Source organism: Varanus komodoensis, unplaced genomic scaffold (genome assembly GCF_004798865.1).
Source record: "Varanus komodoensis strain SLA01 unplaced genomic scaffold, ASM479886v1 scaffold31, whole genome shotgun sequence".
Classification (NCBI taxonomy): domain Eukaryota; kingdom Metazoa; phylum Chordata; class Lepidosauria; order Squamata; family Varanidae; genus Varanus; species Varanus komodoensis.
In genome coordinates this window covers 8,396,292-8,413,225 of record NW_025335780.1, presented here as the reverse complement: position 1 = coordinate 8,413,225, position 16,934 = coordinate 8,396,292, and the positions used below count along the sequence as shown (strand labels likewise).

The 16,934-nt window shown below is 43.0% G+C and overlaps 1 protein-coding gene across 1 annotated transcript in view; it reads right to left on the bottom strand.

Annotated features, from left to right (window-relative positions):
- SCEL (sciellin) overlaps window positions 1–13,777 on the bottom strand; it is a 44,466-nt gene extending 30,689 nt beyond the window's left edge. Inside the window, exons 1-7 of the mRNA XM_044437759.1 lie at window positions 13,735–13,777; window positions 11,827–11,944; window positions 9,729–9,791; window positions 8,339–8,407; window positions 6,894–6,962; window positions 4,485–4,544; window positions 2,163–2,231 (exon numbers count right to left, since the gene is read on the bottom strand). Of these exons, the coding sequence (XP_044293694.1) occupies window positions 2,163–2,231; window positions 4,485–4,544; window positions 6,894–6,962; window positions 8,339–8,407; window positions 9,729–9,791; window positions 11,827–11,944; window positions 13,735–13,777 (491 nt within the window). The remainder of the gene's footprint in view (window positions 1–2,162; window positions 2,232–4,484; window positions 4,545–6,893; window positions 6,963–8,338; window positions 8,408–9,728; window positions 9,792–11,826; window positions 11,945–13,734) is intronic.
- Window positions 13,778–16,934: the final 3,157 nt, after the last annotated feature.

The window sequence follows — 16,934 nt, the reverse complement described above, 5'->3', positions numbered from 1 at the left end:
CCAAGCGCCAGGAAGGCTAGTAGCCACTGGGAGCCTCCCTCATAAATCTCTCCAATCCCTTTCTGAAGCCACCCAAATTGGAGGCCGCCGTCACTTCCTGTGGCAGTGAGTTCCATCGTTTAACTACTCTTCCTTTTATCTGTCTTAAACCTCCCACCAGTCAGCCTCATGGGATGACCCTGGGTTCAAGTCTTATGGGGGAGGGAGAAAAATCCATCTCTCCACTTACTCCAGGCCATGCATTACTCCAAACCCCGCTATCGCGTCTCCCCTTGCTTGCCTTTTTTCTCAACTGAACAACCCCAGTTGTTGCAGCCGTTCCTTACAGGGGAGCTGCCGCCGCCCCCGAACATTTCTGCGGCCCCTTGTGCTGCTGCTGGTTGTGCAGCTGGACTTCCCTGAGCATTCGTGGGCTCCTGCTCAGCTCAGCTTGCCTTCTCAGACAGGGCCAAGCACAAGAGGAAGTCCACGGACCTAAGAGAGATGGATCCCCGGTAAGGCCATCTCAACCCTGAACACACTGGGAGGATTGTCTGAACTTCCTCACAGGTAGGAGGGAAGTTGCGTGGATGTTATTCACAGGCCAGATGGGGCCCACGGGGGGCAGATCACCCACCCTTGCCAAGAAACCCTTCAGACAATGTAACATGCTGCCTGCGGCGGACTGCGAGTTGTTCTTGAAACACAAGTTGTTGTTGAAATGTGGGTTAGGGTGTAGTCTGGACCCAGCCAGGATAAGAAACCATGGTGAACAACCTACAGTTCACAACCCAAAAACAAACCCTGCCTGGGTTCACATGACATGGCAAAGACTTGAATGGTACCCACAGCACTGTGGCCTCCGCAGCGCCCTGAGCCATCCTCCCTGCTTCCTTACTCTGTTGCTCCCTGTGACTCTCAGCCGACTTACTCGGAGTGCTCCGCTGAGGTTTTTAGGTGGGCCTTCCTTCTACTCCCTCTTGAGCGCTCCTGCGTCTCCGCAACTCTTCCTAGCTGCTCCAGCCCCCAAATTGGAGAACAACCCACACTGAACCCACCCCCTGCGTGTGGGTTATTACACTGAAACCAACCAAGCTGCAATGAAAAAAGCTTCTAATTAAACATTTAGACCTTTAGCTCAGGGGCAAACTACACGTTACTTTAAAGACACAACTAGCAGGTATCTCTTTTCTTTTGTTACTCCAAAGTAAATTTATTTTGGATCATGGTACTAGTATGGGAGGGAGAGTTTTTTAACTCTTACCCCTTGATGTGGTCCCAGTCCAGACTAGGACTCCCCCCACTCCTGTGATTTTCATTGTTAGAAAGTATCTATTTGTTTGAATTTATTGTGTTGGGCAATTTAAATTTCAGGTGCAGGACTCCGGTCTAGGTTTGGACCACAGCAGGGGCAACTGGCTAAAGTCCCTCACTCCAGGTTCCTAAAAACTTAGTGGTTTCTGCCTTTACTTTAGAGGTAAAAAAATGGCAGGGAGACACTTATGCTACCTGTGTGCTTAAAATATTGTGTCCTTTGGCACAATTGTGTCCTTTGGTTCCCAAACTGTTGGAAGAAGTTTAGCACAGCTACCGAGAAAGCCAAGTCCAAAAGAGGACTGATACATTGTTTGTTAGATTTTCTCTCTCTTTTTCTCTACAAGGCACTCAAAGCGGCCTACGTCATTCACTTCCTCCTCGATCTTATCCTCACAACAACAGCCCTGTGAGGTCTGTGTCTGTGACTGGCCCGAAGTCACCCAGCTGGCCTCATGGCTGAGGGTGGAGTAGAACCCAAATCGCCTCAGTCCCAGTCCCAGACCCGCACCCATGACCGCTGCCCCACACTGGCTCTCTGACACACACTGAAAATGGACTGTGCCTGGCACATAGCAAAGTGTTCAGTACAGGGAAGCATTTCACTACACAGGGCCAAGGTTTCTAATCAAATGTCCCCCTGAGCGCGCGCGCACACACAAAACTTTAAAGCCCATCCCTGCTTTAAAGTTATAAAAGTTTTCAGAAAGCATTAACTGTGGAAGCGCTCATATTTTTTCCTTTAAGTTTTACTTCTAAAGCAAATATTGCAAGCAACTGTGCAGGCGCTGACAACCTGACAAAGAAGCGCACATTCTTTTCTACGATTGGAAGTCAGATGCAAATTTTGCTAAAATACTGGTTCTTACCTTTTGTGTTGGTCCGCGTTGTCTGCATCAGCCTTCGGGTTTGAAACTGGAGGAGGCATCCATGACTGTCTGTTCCATGTTAATTAATGGAGAATTTCTTTGTATTATAACTTGCTTTATAATGTCTTGTGTTTGAACAACAGTAACATCTGAGGCATGGCGGGTGCTGTCTAGTCAATGGGTAAGTTTAAACCCCATTGTTTACATCCCAATTAAAATATAAAAGCACTTGGGTGAGCTTAACTGGATTTTGCCTATTGTGATTTTCATTAATGCAAAAGCAAAACCTTTCAACGTATACTTCTGAGTTTTTGTCTCCCTACGGAGAATTTCTGAGAGTATCTAGCACTTTTTTCCTGGAATATAGTCGCCACTTTCTGCAAAAGCAGGGGGAACCGAATGGCTAGAGTGTCTTCATATCTGCACACATTTCTAGTATCAGACTGTCTTTTGCTTGAAGAAGACCCCTGACACCTCCACTTAAAGCATTCCAGGTCGCAAGGCTAGGACACAAGGATATTATGCCATGCCCCAAAAGGAAGAATTACTAGGACTGTGTCTGGGTGGCCCTGATAGACCTTCTGATCAAGCCTGCCCAAGGAAAGCTTCTTAAAACTCTCAGGGGCCTAAAAGGCAACTATCTTTTTAGTAACAGTAACAGGTTCACATGCCATGAGAAGCAATGCTTCATGGTTTCCATGGAATGCACGTTTTTGCCTGGATCTGCCTGATAGACAATCAAGTGCTTTCTACTCCAGCATGGTTTCTAGCTTCCTCACTCAGTCCTCCCCCTGTTGGCATATATCCCATCAGCCACTGCACCTGGAATTCAATCCTATATTGGCTGGCTGAAGCAGCTCTTGCAGCTGCCACTCTTTCCACAGGTCTCTATGGTAGCTGTATACCAGGACCATGGAAACCTCGATGCCATGTTTGGAGGACTGAAGAAACCATGGTGAATAGAATAGCCATAGAATAGACTATGGTTTTTTATGGAGGCTTTGAAAAACCATGCTGAAATACATGACAGGGTTCAGTCAATTCAACATACCTACCTAAGCAAGAAACCATTGTGGTTTGTTGTGCCATGTGAACCCACCCCAGCTGTGGCACTGCTAACCTAAATCCGTCTAGCACCACCCTTGGCATTGGCAGGATATTCCTCCCCAAGTTTTTTTAAGCTCCTCAAGGACTTTGCCAAATCTGTATCTTACATTGGTGTAGGGAACCATTAAATTAGATTTATTTAAAGTTTGTATAGACCATTCTGTCAGCACACACTCTCAGAATGGTTTGCAATTATTTAAAACACAAAATACATATAATCCATATAATCACTTCTACTTGGGTCTATCAGGGATATGCAGATGATAGCACTCTCGTGGCAGAATGTGAAGATGTGGGTGAAGGAGGAGAGTGCAAAAGTTGGCCTGAAACTCAACATTAAAAAAACTAAGATCATGGCATCCAGTTCTCTCACTTCCTGGCAAATAGATGGGGAAGAAATGGAGGTAGTGACAGATTTTATTTTCCTGGGCTCCAAGATCACCGCAGATGGGGACTGCAGCCAAGAAATTAAAAGATGCTTGCTCCTGGGGAGGAAAGCTATGGCAAATCTAGACAGCATATTAAAAAGCAGAGACATCACCCTGCCAACAAAAGTGCGTGTAGTCAAGGCTATGGTTTTCCCAGTTGCAAAGTATGGCTGTGAAAGCTGGACCATAAGGAAGGCCGAGCGCTGAAGGATTGAGGCCTTTGAGTTGTGGTGCTGGAGGAGACTCCTGCGAGTCCCTTGGACCGCAAGGCGATCAAACCGGTCAGTCCTCGAGGAGATCAACCCTGACTGCTCTTTAGAAGAACAGATCCTGAAGATGAAACTCAAATACTTTGGCCACCTAATGAGAAGGAAGAACTCCCTGGAGAAGAGCCTAATGCTGGGTACAATAGATGGCAAAAGAAGAAGGGGACGGCAGAGGATGAGGTGGCAGGATGGAGTCACTGAAGCAGTTGGCATGAGCTTAAGTGGACTCCGGGGGATGGAGTCCACTTAAGCTTAAGGAAGGCCTGAAGGAAGGTTGTCCATGGGGTCGCAATGGGTCGGACATGACTTTGCGACTAACAACAACAACAAGTCTGCAAATTTATCTTTTGAATTAGTTGTACTCTTTACCCTTCTGGAATTTAAACATCTCTTTGAAAAGACTTGACTGAGATAATGATTAGAATCAAATTCTGCATTAAGAAAGCACTTTTTGCATAAACATTTAAGTTTATTAATACATGAGTTATACTCCAAGACACCAAATAAAATAGGACAGATACCTTTTCTTCTTCACAGGTGATATGACATTGCCTGTGTTGGCAGATATATCAGTCTCCTTGCTGGAAAAACCAAATAAAATGCAATTTAAGTATTTTCAGACCTAGTTTGTGGAGATAATCAAGTGCTGGAGATAATCAAGTATTATATGTATCAAGTATTACATATTATCCACCATTGGATTATCTGTTCCTTTTCTGGAATTAATAATCTGCCTCAGCTGATGAGATCATGGCTAACTAAAATGTTCAGCCAGGAAGCGGAAATACAAAAATATCAATGCACATAGTTGGTTTTTCTCTAAAAGTTCCTGCTAAAGGATCCCAGATTTAAAACAATTGAACTTCACTTTCTTCCTTGCACCCTCTGTATAACCCTAATGACAACAACACAATATAAACAAACTTTAAGATTTAAATTTCATGGTTTCTAAACACGATCCAAATGGACATCCCAGGGGCACTAAGTGGGGCATTCTCCTCCTAAGAGATTGAGGGATAACTGTGACCAGCAAACACACACCGAAGGTGGCCCTTCTGAATCTGGAAACATCCAAAAGCCTTGGGAATTGTACATAAGTAGCTATGTGGTGACCTACTGAATCCCTGGAAGCTTCCATAGATCCAATGCCCTGCTAAGTTTCTGTGGACAGAGGAGGAAGAGTGCCAGAGGCGCTGTTGACCTCTCTGCCTGGCTTTTAAATGCTTTTGCTCTAGAGGGGCCTTTGGCAGGGCAGAAGTCCATGCCCCAGCCGTTCCTCTGCCACCCCCTCCTTGCCCACTGGAATACCTCCTTTTCCTACCCTCTGAGGCCACACAGGCAACCTCAGAAGACTCCACATGGTTCTTTTTGCAATGGCTGTGAAAACACAGAGAAAGTGGTTGGAAGGGAACATCCTCCACCTGAGCTTGTAAAAGTATTTACAGGCCTGAGGTGCAGGGAGAGACTGCAAATAATTACGGTCCTCAAGAAAGCATTACAAGGGCCAAAGGACTGCTCTTGAGATGACTCAGGATCGTTATAGTTGCATTTGCTACATGGGTGTGGGCCATCACCATGGGAGTGGAGCAGCTCCTGTGAGATCAGGCCGAGCCAGAGGAGGCCTCGTACCTCTCGCCCATCCCTGGAACTCAGCAGACGGGTCATAATTCAAAGAAAGAGGCTTATGCCCACCTTCCATACCCCCAAGAAGCCCAGTTTTGTCAGAATGCAAGTTGCCTCAGGATAGGAAGGACCAGAACGGGTTAGGATAGGAGACACCATGGGCTTTCCATGTCTGTTGGTGACTTACTGTGCTATGGTGACTTCCATGAATGGGCTTTGTTGCAGGAAAAGGGCAGAACCCCCCCCCACCCCCGGTCCTCCTGTACGCCCAGATAAAAATAGCTCATCTATAAAATACCAAAGCATTTTTAAAAACACAGATGCAAAAGACACATGGATTGGCAGAAATACGGAAAACATCATCTCTTTGAGAGAAGACTACATAACGTACAGCTCCATCAACCTTCTGCTGAGGCACAACTGGAGCAAAAAGGAGAAGCAGGGTGTGGCTGGACACAAATGACAATTTACCAGGTCAGGCAAACCTTGGGGTCTTACATTCCAGAGTGGCTGTGAGGAAACCGGAAGGTTTTACTTCCATGATCAATGAACCACAATTTAGCATCATCTCCATGACCTAAACTGTGGTTAATCCTAATTGTGGTTATTAAAACAAGCCACCTTCAGTTAAGGCTGGCCAAAATTTGCTGGGCTTCAGACACACCATTAAATTAATTATTATGTGCTGTCAAGTCATCTCCAACCTATGAGCAAAACATCCCCAAAGTGTCACATCCATTACAGCCTTGCTCAGCTCTTGTGAATTCCAGGCTGTGGCCTCTTTCATGGACTCCACCCATCTCATAGTCGGTCTTTCTTTTGGTCTTCCACCTTTGACTTTCCCTAGCAAGCTCATCTTCTCCAGGGAGTTTTGCCTTCTCATGATGGGCCTGAAGTGTGACAGCCTGAGTTAAAAATGGTAGAGGCTATGCTAGGAAAAAGGAAAGTGAAATACACAAGCCGCTTGCTATTATGTCACTCAGATGCCATTGTGGATCATGCGCAAAACACTGACCAGTCATGTTAGAATCAAGGTAGGCACGGCTCAGCCTTGGTGCTTCCCATAAGGTTTGGTTTACTGGTTACCTTGGTAGCCTTCTGTTCCTCCACCAGACCAATTTCATGCAGCATGAATCCTTTCTGAAGTTCTGAATCCTGCAGGTCAGCTAGATGATGTTCTGTTTCCCATGTCAGCGTCAGTGTGTGGTTACACATCAGGAAGAATATGTGTGGTTGCATTTTATTTGATTTCTATCAAAGCTGGAGCACCCTTTAACCAATAATTCAAATGCCTGGCTCATACATACCTCTTACTTGCTCTGCTATCTAAACCAGGAAGCTTATTTGCCTTGTCAGCATCAATGTTGCCAGAAACCCTAAATAAAGGTAAGTAGCAAAGTGAGTTCTCACTAAGAGTAGAAACTGTCTTATCTTAAAAGACTGTCTGAATTAAAATGTCAACATCTACTATTTCCTAGCAAAGCAGAAAAAGTTTGCAGCTGCAGCTGCATGCAATTTTACAATGCTAATGAGAACAGAATAGAATACTCGCTGACTCAATTATAATGCTATTGCTTATTTCTTTGAAAAAGGTTCAAGTTTGCAGAAAGAGTTATTTGAATTAAGTTTTTCAAAATCAATGAATTATTAAATGTCCCAAGATTATTGTACATTCTTTTATAAACGAGTCTTGCATGGCAGAGGAAAATGTCAAATACTTTGACAAGTTTTTTAATGCAGATATAAAATGGCTCTGCAATCAAAGCAATCCCATATTGCTTGTGCATGTGGAACATGTTTCCACACCACCATCTCCATACACAACCTTTTTTTGAACTGTGGTACAATGTAAGGATGTCCATCATATACAATTCCTGGCGGAACACAGTTTGGGGATTTACAGCCATTATGTGAAACTGCAGACGTGATGGGACCAGTGCTTAACATTGATTTCATTAATCCATTAGGTTTGCATTACAGTAAAGAACAAGTCCCTTCCGGGCCTTTATGGATTTTATAGTCTCTGCTGAAAAACATTTCAGGTAGCAAATGCAATCACATATGTACCAGTACCAGGAAGTTACTTCTGAATATGCATCTGAAGGTCTGTGTGGTAAATAAGCAAACCCTGCCAGTCTTATAGCTCACACAGCCCTTGTTCTGCAGCGGAACAATTTTCATCATCAGTCTCATAATTTATTTCCAACTTGCTTTACCCTCCAGAAGGAATCCCAAAGCGACTAGCATTGCCAATTTATTGTTTTATAATTAACTGTAAATAGAAAATGGTCTATAAATACTCTTAACAAATTAAAACACAAAATAACCTAAAGATGCAAATACTACAGTAAGCAAACTTTCAGTTCAGAACTTAAAGATCAGGTCTGTTAATGAATTCAAAATTATAAATATGGTAAACCAACCCCAGAAGCTAAGATAGTAAGCTGCTTGGATGTATCATTAAAAGAGATTAATCCCCTGAAACTAGTAGAAAAAATGAGGCATATCCATTTAATACAATAGGTATCAGCATGTGTACTTCATGACCAAATGGAGAATTTTGAACCCAGGTCTGACGGGCCCAAATGTAATATGAATTGTTACATGATACCAATATCTCCACATAGCACAGTAATCAAATCTGAATGAAATTATAGGCCTACCAGGTGGGTTTAAAGCCATCCAAGATGTCCTGTCACATCTACGTGTTAAAAAATGAGAACCAGTAAAGTAGCTGATACAAAACCATTACCTGTCTAAAGTAGTATCAGATCTGAATCGGCTAAGCAAAGCTTTTTGATCATCATTTTCATCTGTGGTCCTGTGATTGAGGAAAATTAATTACAGTTTTATTGATAGCTGAAGAGGTATTTTAATGACTTTAAAGGCTTTCAGTCACTGAAGTATCCAATATCCTCCAGCTGAGTGACATCTGGCATTTAAGAATGATCTTTTGAATTCAAAAATAAATTAAAAGACTAATATTTCAGTTGAGGGGATATACTGAGGATATTTATTACGTAAGATGTTTACTTTGACTAAATATCACAAACAATCACCAATGAATTATCTCCATACTTCCAGCAACTCAAGAGAGTTGTCTGTTATGGGTTGGATCCAGACACACACATACTTAAAGGAACCCCAAAAACCAATGAGAAGTTAGCCATGTCTTAAATGAATCACTGGTTCCAGTGTGACCATGCTGAATAAGAAATCAACCCTGACTGTTCCTTAGAAGGACTGAAGCTGAAGCTCAAATACTTTGGCCACCTTATGAGAATGAAGGACTCATTGGAAAAGACCCTGATGCTGGGAACCATTGACAGCAAAAGGAGAAGGGGATGGCAGAGGTTGAGGTGGCTGGATGGGGTCACTAGGGAGGTGGGTGTGGGACTGGGGGGACTCTGGGGGGACAGGAGAACCTGGAGGAATGTTGTCCATGGAATTGCAAAGAGTTGGACATGATTTTGTGACTGAACAACAACAACAACGCTGAATAAGAATGGAATGAACCCTGGAGGTATACCTAACAATATTCTCAGCAGTAAATACTCTTCCAGTTATCTTCTCCAAACTAGCACCATTTATTCTAGATCAGGATGATTCTAATGAATTCTATGACTTGTTTTATTTCTACTTTTTTAAATATGAAAACAAGATATGAAAATAAAATGAAATCACTTTAAGATCCATGTACATTCAAACTGACAACAGCCAATGGACAATCAAAAGGTTCAAGAGGGAGAATAACATTATTTTTCATTTCTTCACCACCTTAAAAACAGGATTTGGCTACCAAATTAATATGGGATATCATGTTACGAATTGACTTTTCATCTTTTTTGGTACCTTTAGGAAACAGCAGGCATATCAAATCCATTTATATACTTGAAAGGCAGAACTATATATTGACTGTGTACATCAGATTTCACGACTCTCTCAAACTTGAGACCAAAGCAATATTTCATCACTATCAATCGAAGTGATCCTGACTGCTAATTAAGCCAAAGGCTTGACTTTGCTCCAGTACAACAGAGCAGGTGCTCATTACAAATTATTAAGCAGACCAAACAAGAGATGTATCGCCTGCATAACGCGCCACACTTCAGATAACGGGGGTGGGGAACATGTGACTGTACCTGTGCAAACCGTCTTGCGATTTGTATTGATTAAGGACCACTCTGCCATAGTTCTCATCAGTGCTGCAACAGACCAAGCGTTTGATATTTATATTTATTTACAGCATGCATACCCAAGTCAAGGCCAATGGGAAAACACAGCAAAATGCGGAAGGGCATTATTTTTAACCAACCACAACAATAAAACCATGATTGTTCTTGTGCTCGAGGAAGGGTTGCTGAAATAAGCATGCCTTCCGCAGATCCTGAGCACAGGGCACCACTGCGGCCTGCCTGGCGTTTACTGTGGGGGGATGCCACAGACTGGGAGCTCGTGCACAAAGAGCGCAACTCTGGGTGGATTCCCAGGTTCGTGGGGAACCACCCGAAGGGCCTCATGGAGGCTTTGCCTGCACCGCGCTTGAGGAAAGCGGCTTGTAGCGCTGCTCCAAGCGGCAGGGCCTGTTTGGTGGCAGCACCCCAGCAGTCTTTGCCAGTATAGATTTGGCTGTCTCACACACTGCTGTTATTTAGGCATCAGGTAAGTACCTATTTATCTGAGCCATGGAGGTATAGGCAACTGCTGCATTTGTTTATCTATCAATGGATGTTTTGATGGTTATATAATGCTAGAGTGATGATTTTGATGCGATGTGACGTGCTGCGTTCTGTAAAGGTTGCTAGACTCCCTGGGCTCTTTCTGAGCAATGTGTACTAAATAGCAAGTTACCAGCCAAGCTCTCTCGGCCTCCCTGTTGCATCGCATGAGCACAGAACTTGCTTTCCTGCAGATTCGGCACTCCCTGTGACTGTGCATTGCATGGGATGAGAAGTTAGGTAACTGTGGCAAGCTGTCTCTCAATTAACCTCATCCGTGTTAATTGATCGACTCACTGAGGAATTCTTGATAAGGTTCGGAGGCACCCTGGGGTTCCCTGGAACACAGCCCAGAAATCATGAAGTAAACCTAACCATTGGGTGTAAAAAAACTGGTTGTAACAGATTCAGTAAGAACGATGAAGATTAAACTGGTACATTCCAGATCTCTTCTACTTTGATTCATTCTTAGAACTGCCATCTGAAGAGAAGCCCTGTGAAGTTTACATGCCTTGCAAGAGACGAGGCCCTGAAAGCTTTCACTAAAGCAACCTTCAACATTCCATCTCTTGAGCGACCCATGTTTGATTTAAACCTCTTCTGTGAGACTTTGATATTTCCCTTTGATGTGCAGTGCTTTTCCCTGAGAGCTTTGTTAAGATCACACCCCAAACCACACACACGTCTCTGTATCGTGCTTCCCAATCCTCTTCTCTTTGAACCTTGTAGCTGTGGCAATTGGAACAAGCTCTGGCAGGAATCTTGGAAGCAAAAAGGTTCTCCAGTCGCTGCAGAATATAACACTTTCCTGTGGCAGTTAATGAGAACTTGTTTGTCTGGTGCAAGGATGGGCAACATGCAGGCCGAAACATTTCCAGGGCCACGATTCCCGTCAGGCTAGTCTGCCTAGCCAGTGGTGAACAAGGCTGAGATCTCTAAACCAAGACACCTGAAGGGCCACAAATGGCCCACTCTCATCCAAGGAGATGATCCTTGCTTTGGGTCAAGGGTCTGAAGACCATACAGAATGGAGAACCCAAATGCCACATTCCCCAGGGAAAAGCACTGCGGAGAGTCAGAAATGGTTGAGGCCAGAGGCACACACACAAATTCACCCAGCCATATGCAAAATGCACCCAGGGGAAAAGGTTGAGCAGGGGTCGTAGGTCCCCTCTTCCCCACTGAGATAATTTTTAGCACCAGCTGAGCAGAGGGGGAGTGGTCATGAGGAAGGCTTTTGGGTCAGTGGCTCCTTGGCACTGCTTTTAAAAATTGAAAGATAAAAGATGAGTCTTGCTGGATCAAAGCAAGGGTTGAGCCAATCAGACTGCCTGCTTACAATCAACCTTCCAAGGAGGGCCTCATGCCATCCCTAAGGCTTCCTTGAACAGGAAAATTAAATTCAGTTATTGTAGTTAGGAACCACTGCTAGATTCATCCTCCGTGCCATTTTCTAATGTGCCCCATGCAGCTGTTTCAGTAACTCCAAGAAAATGCTCAGGTGATGCGCTTCTTCCCTTACTTTTCATCCTCTGGTCTTTTCTTTATCCAGCTGTTATCCTGTAACAGGGTCCTTCGCTTGTTGACCTCGTTAATAACTTGTTGTCTGCTCTTCACTGCAAGAGACGCATTCTTCGTATCTATTAGGGCATAGACAAGGATATGAGAGATGTTACACAACAGATTAATCTAACCTTCGATGCCCGGTGAGCAGGCCTTTTCTGCCACTGTCCAGAGACCGCACCTCAGGAGAGCCGTCTGTCCCCTTGCATTATGCTTTTTCACTTGAAGCCGGGGACATTTCTGTTCTGGTTGGCCTTGGGATGATTCTATGTTTAGTCTGTGCCCCTTGGTGCTATTCTGTTATTTGCCCTCTCCTTTTTGTTAGCTTGCTTTTAAATATTATTTTATATTGATTGCAAATGTAAGCCACATCGGATGCTTTTAAATGAAGCAGAAAGATAGGCTATGAGTGCTTTTAAAATGAACCAACAAATGAATTCATGAATCAACTCATCCATTCACAATCCTGACCTGTTTTTGTTGCAGTCAGGCACTAGAAAATGATCTCCAACCACTTTGAGGAAGAACCAACAAAGTGTCCATCGAGCTCTCTCTCTCTCTGTCACACACACATGGACACCACTTAACTGGTGCATTAAGTGATGGCTTGCAGGCATGGATGATCCATCATTTGCTACAGTTAGAATTTTCATTCCACCTCTTTGCTTCAGTTACAGAACCACGTACTTAACTGTGAGTCACTCAGTGAAGAAACAAGTGGTAAGACATGCATTTGTGAACCAGGCCAGATAAGCTAAGATGGAAGGTACTATTTCTGTTCCTTCTACAATGCAATACTGAGGATCTGATGTTCAGATCCAAGATAAACCTGACAACAAGCTGCCAAAAAACAAGATAAGGAAAATCAAGAAGAGCAGTTGAACAATGTCAACACCTATCCATGCATTAATAACATGAAGCAGCTACTTAAAGGCAATGCACCTTTAACCTATCAGCGGGTTAGATTCAGACTTACTCATAGGTTTTAAGTTAGCAAGATGCATGGAAATAAATGGGACTAAAATTGGAAAAGACTAACTTTAGTCCTTGGAGGTAAAAATGACCAAAGTAAAGCTTTCATTGCAAGAAGGCCAGACTCACTGGAGAAGACATTCATGAGGAGGAAGACCCAATATGAAATGGATTGCATCCATGAAGGAAGCCTCAGCCTTGAGCAGGGAAGAGCTGAGCAGGCCTGTCAAGGACAAGACATTCTGGAGGACTTCTATTCACCGGGTCACCAGAACTTAGAGACAACTTGATGGCATGAAACAACACCAAACTCGAGTCCTACTGGATTCAGTGTCCCTGATGATTTTGAGTTCCACTGATACTCCAAATATGACTCAAACTGGCTACAACCCACTAAGTTTAATTTGAGCTATATGGGACAAGTTTGTCCATCCTGAAGGGACTGTTTTCTATTATAGCTTCTGCATGTTATTTCCAAATGCATCCAGCCTGTGAGAGGATGACTATGCACTGCAAACGATATCTCAAGCTTAGGGTGGTGGGTGTTTCAGCATCTGGATTAGAGAAGGCCTTCAAAATAAGCTTGGCATTTAAGTACCTTTTTACACAGAAGTAATTCCAAGTCTCTTCAGTGTTAAGGAGCAGTAGTACTTGGATGCATTTCCACCCATCTATAAACCAAATAGATGGATGAATAACCTATAATCTATAAATAAGAATAATCACGGAGCTGAATATGAAATCCTATTTATCAAAAAATATAAATGGCTAGAAACCATTTCAGTCAATCTGTGTATTTCAAATGTTTTTGGGAAAAGGGTGGGGAGGTTATATTATTTCTCCCTACCTTTTAAATTACCCCAAAGAAGCAAGATGAAAAGGGCAACAAGATTACCATTTTTGCTAGGGGATGGTTTTCCTGCAGTGAATGTTGTCATTTTCTTCAGAGACGTATCCTTGAGTGTGCACTGAAAGAAAGTGAAAAGTACAGAGACTGAGTGTTAGTCTACAAAGGAAGAAACCCAATCCAGAAAAGAATGTGAGGAGATAAGGAGACTGCATCCAATTCTTATTCTTCATGGGGCAGCTTTAAGAAGGAAACCTAGAAAACAAAAGTACCCCACTGGATCAGCCCAAAGGTCCACCAACCAGATGCTTCTGGGAAGCCCCCAAACAGGGCTTGAACCCCTCCTAGGCCACTCCCAGCTGCTGGTCTTCAGTCTCATGCTGCCTTTAAACCTGGAAGTTGCATGTAGCTGTGCTCTATTTTTAGTGGCAATTTAGGCTGCCAAGTTTACACATTCTGCAGATGCATGGATGGGAATCCCCTGCTTCTTGGGCATGCTTCCACCAACACAGGGCTGGCTCATGGACATTGCCTGCATCCCATCTGACAAGGCGTTCCTTGTTTTCTCTGGGAACTGCTGCCTTGCACTGGTCGGGGAGACCAGTCGCTCTCCAGATGCAGGCCGAGCAAGCAGGAAGGTACTCACGATTTCCTATTGCCTCATGGACTGCCCACCTTCCCACCAAAAGCTCAGGTACAAAGAAATCTGAGATACCCCTGGATGATGTCAACTACACTCAAACTGGCTGGAAATCTACATTTGATAAAGATGAAGTGACCAGGTTTCTCCATCCACTAAATGGTTGGGTCAGGGAATTATGAAAAAAAGAAAGGAAACAACTCTGGATTTAACATAACCATTGAGAAATGGCTGGGATACAAAGATTGCAACACTTCCACATTCAGTAGTTCCACACATTTGGTTTTGTACTGAAGCACCATACTGGAAGCATGGGAAGGGTTGTGCTGCATACAAAACTAGTTAATACTAAGTCCCTCTTAGGAACCCGAATAAGATTCCAGAAAACTAGGGTAGGACTCAATATTTGAGGAAATGCCAGTAAGATTAACTTTCAGTTTCCAGGACTTTTTGGCAGCAAGCATCCATCAAATTCTAACTAAGTAAATCCACTTGATTTTAAAATAATCACTTGATTTAAAAGGTAACATTTAAATTGTGTATTATTGCAGTTATTGCAAGAACCAAGGCAATGAACCACAGGCCCCCGAATTTTTGACTCATAATAAATCCACAACCCATAAAGTTTCTATTTTAATGGAAAGTTGCATAAATCATCTGTTCTATAATGCTTTTAAAACAAATATTTCATATATTGAGAAAACCAATCGGATCGGGGTCAGAAAGCCTTGCTCACTGTAGCAATTCAGTGTGTCTGTATAAGATTTAGAATCCAGCTTGTTGACCATGAAAATACTAATGTTGCCTATATGCTTTTGATTTATCTCTTGCTACAAAAGTGTTCATTGACAAGTGTAATAGGACATATGACTTGTAAGCTTTGGTTTCACCCACTAAATTAAATAAGCTCCAAGCTGCAGTGAATTCTGTAAGACATTACAAAATGCCTACTGAGCATTCTGCCAACCTGGAGTATTTCTTAAGAACCCATTTTTTTTAAACCATGAGATAAACATTTTGGCTTCTAGTTTACATTGCCTCAGAAACTGCTGTACTGTTATTTCCAAAACAAGGCAAAAGTAAAATAGCTGATCCTTTAAAACAGAGAAAGAAATATGGAAAATCCACATAATGCTAATTCAATCTTAGGAAGGTGCAATAGAAACTCTCATAATCTAACATTTCCTCCTACAAAATGGGGCTTGCTTTGTGCCAGCATGCTGCTTTTTATCCCCTTTTCAAGCTTGTCTAGCAATCGGGGCATTTGGGGCCACGAGTGTTCCAAATTTCAGCTTTCTAGCATTTGGTGCATAATCCATGCTTCTCTTTTTCAGGGGAAGTGGTACATATTTCTTGTTTTCAGACCTTCTAGCAAGTGGAGTATCTCTATTAGGGGCAATATTAAATCATATTCAAAAAAAGAGCCTGAAATGGTAACTCCTCCAATTCTTATTTATCGCATTATTTCTCACAGGAAATCCAGTCAGCTTTTTTCTGCCAGTACTTTAGAAGCTCTGTGGCCTAGCCTATATAAATTCCCCTTAGTTTTAAGGTTCATAGTAACATGATTTCCTCACAGAGTCTCAGACTCCCAAAGTGTCTGGGAAGATTGGGGGGATTCTGTGACTTGTGGGTTCTACTATCACTACAGCCTGGCATCAAAATGCAATGGAAGAGAAGGGTGGGTTTCATATTGATGTGAATTAATTTAGGATCGAGACATGGTGAAGAGAGGAGGTACTTAACAGTTACTCTACTAGCGATGTTCACAACTCCAGATGTCCTTCAATTAGCGCTAGCTGTCTTCTACTGCTACTTCCAGATGGTTTTGCTCTCTCTTCTTCCCACAGAGGGACTATGAACAACCCAATAAGAATGAAGCACAACCTTATAAGGATGAAGTACAACCTGGAGGGACAGGATTGCTTGAAATTGAAATGCAAATGGTCAAGGAACACCTATTAACTTTGAATGAGTTCAAATCTCTAGGGCCTGATGGACAGCATCTTAGAGTAATAAAGGAATTGGCAGAATCACTGCTTATTATCTTTGAGAAGTGGAGGATGGGTGAAGTGCCTGATGACTGGATGAGAACTAATGTTGTCCCTGTCTTCAAGGGGAAGAAAGGAGGATCCTAGAAACTATGCCAGTTAATCTGACATTAATCCTGGGAAACTTCTGGAGCTGCTTATAAAGCAGCCAGTTTGCAAATACCTTGAAAACAATGCAGGGATTACTAGAAGCCAAATATGGATTTGTCAAGAGCAAATCCGGCCAGACTGATCAGATCTCATTTTTTGATCAGGTAACTTTTCTGGTGGACAGTGGGAAAGCTGTGAACATAATCTATCCTGACTTTGGCAAAGCTTTTGCCAAAGGGCCCCATGATCTCCTGATTAAAGTGAGCTAGCAGGAACAATTATCAGGTGGATCCACAGTTGGCTACAGAATCAGAATCAAATCAGTGCTTATCAATGGCACCTTCAACTTTGGGAGAAGTAAAGCGTGGGATACTGCAGGGTTCAGCCACAGGTCCAGTGATCTTCAACTTTTCTAATAATGCTTTGGATGAGGAGGTACAGGAAATATTTATCCAATTTCAGATGAT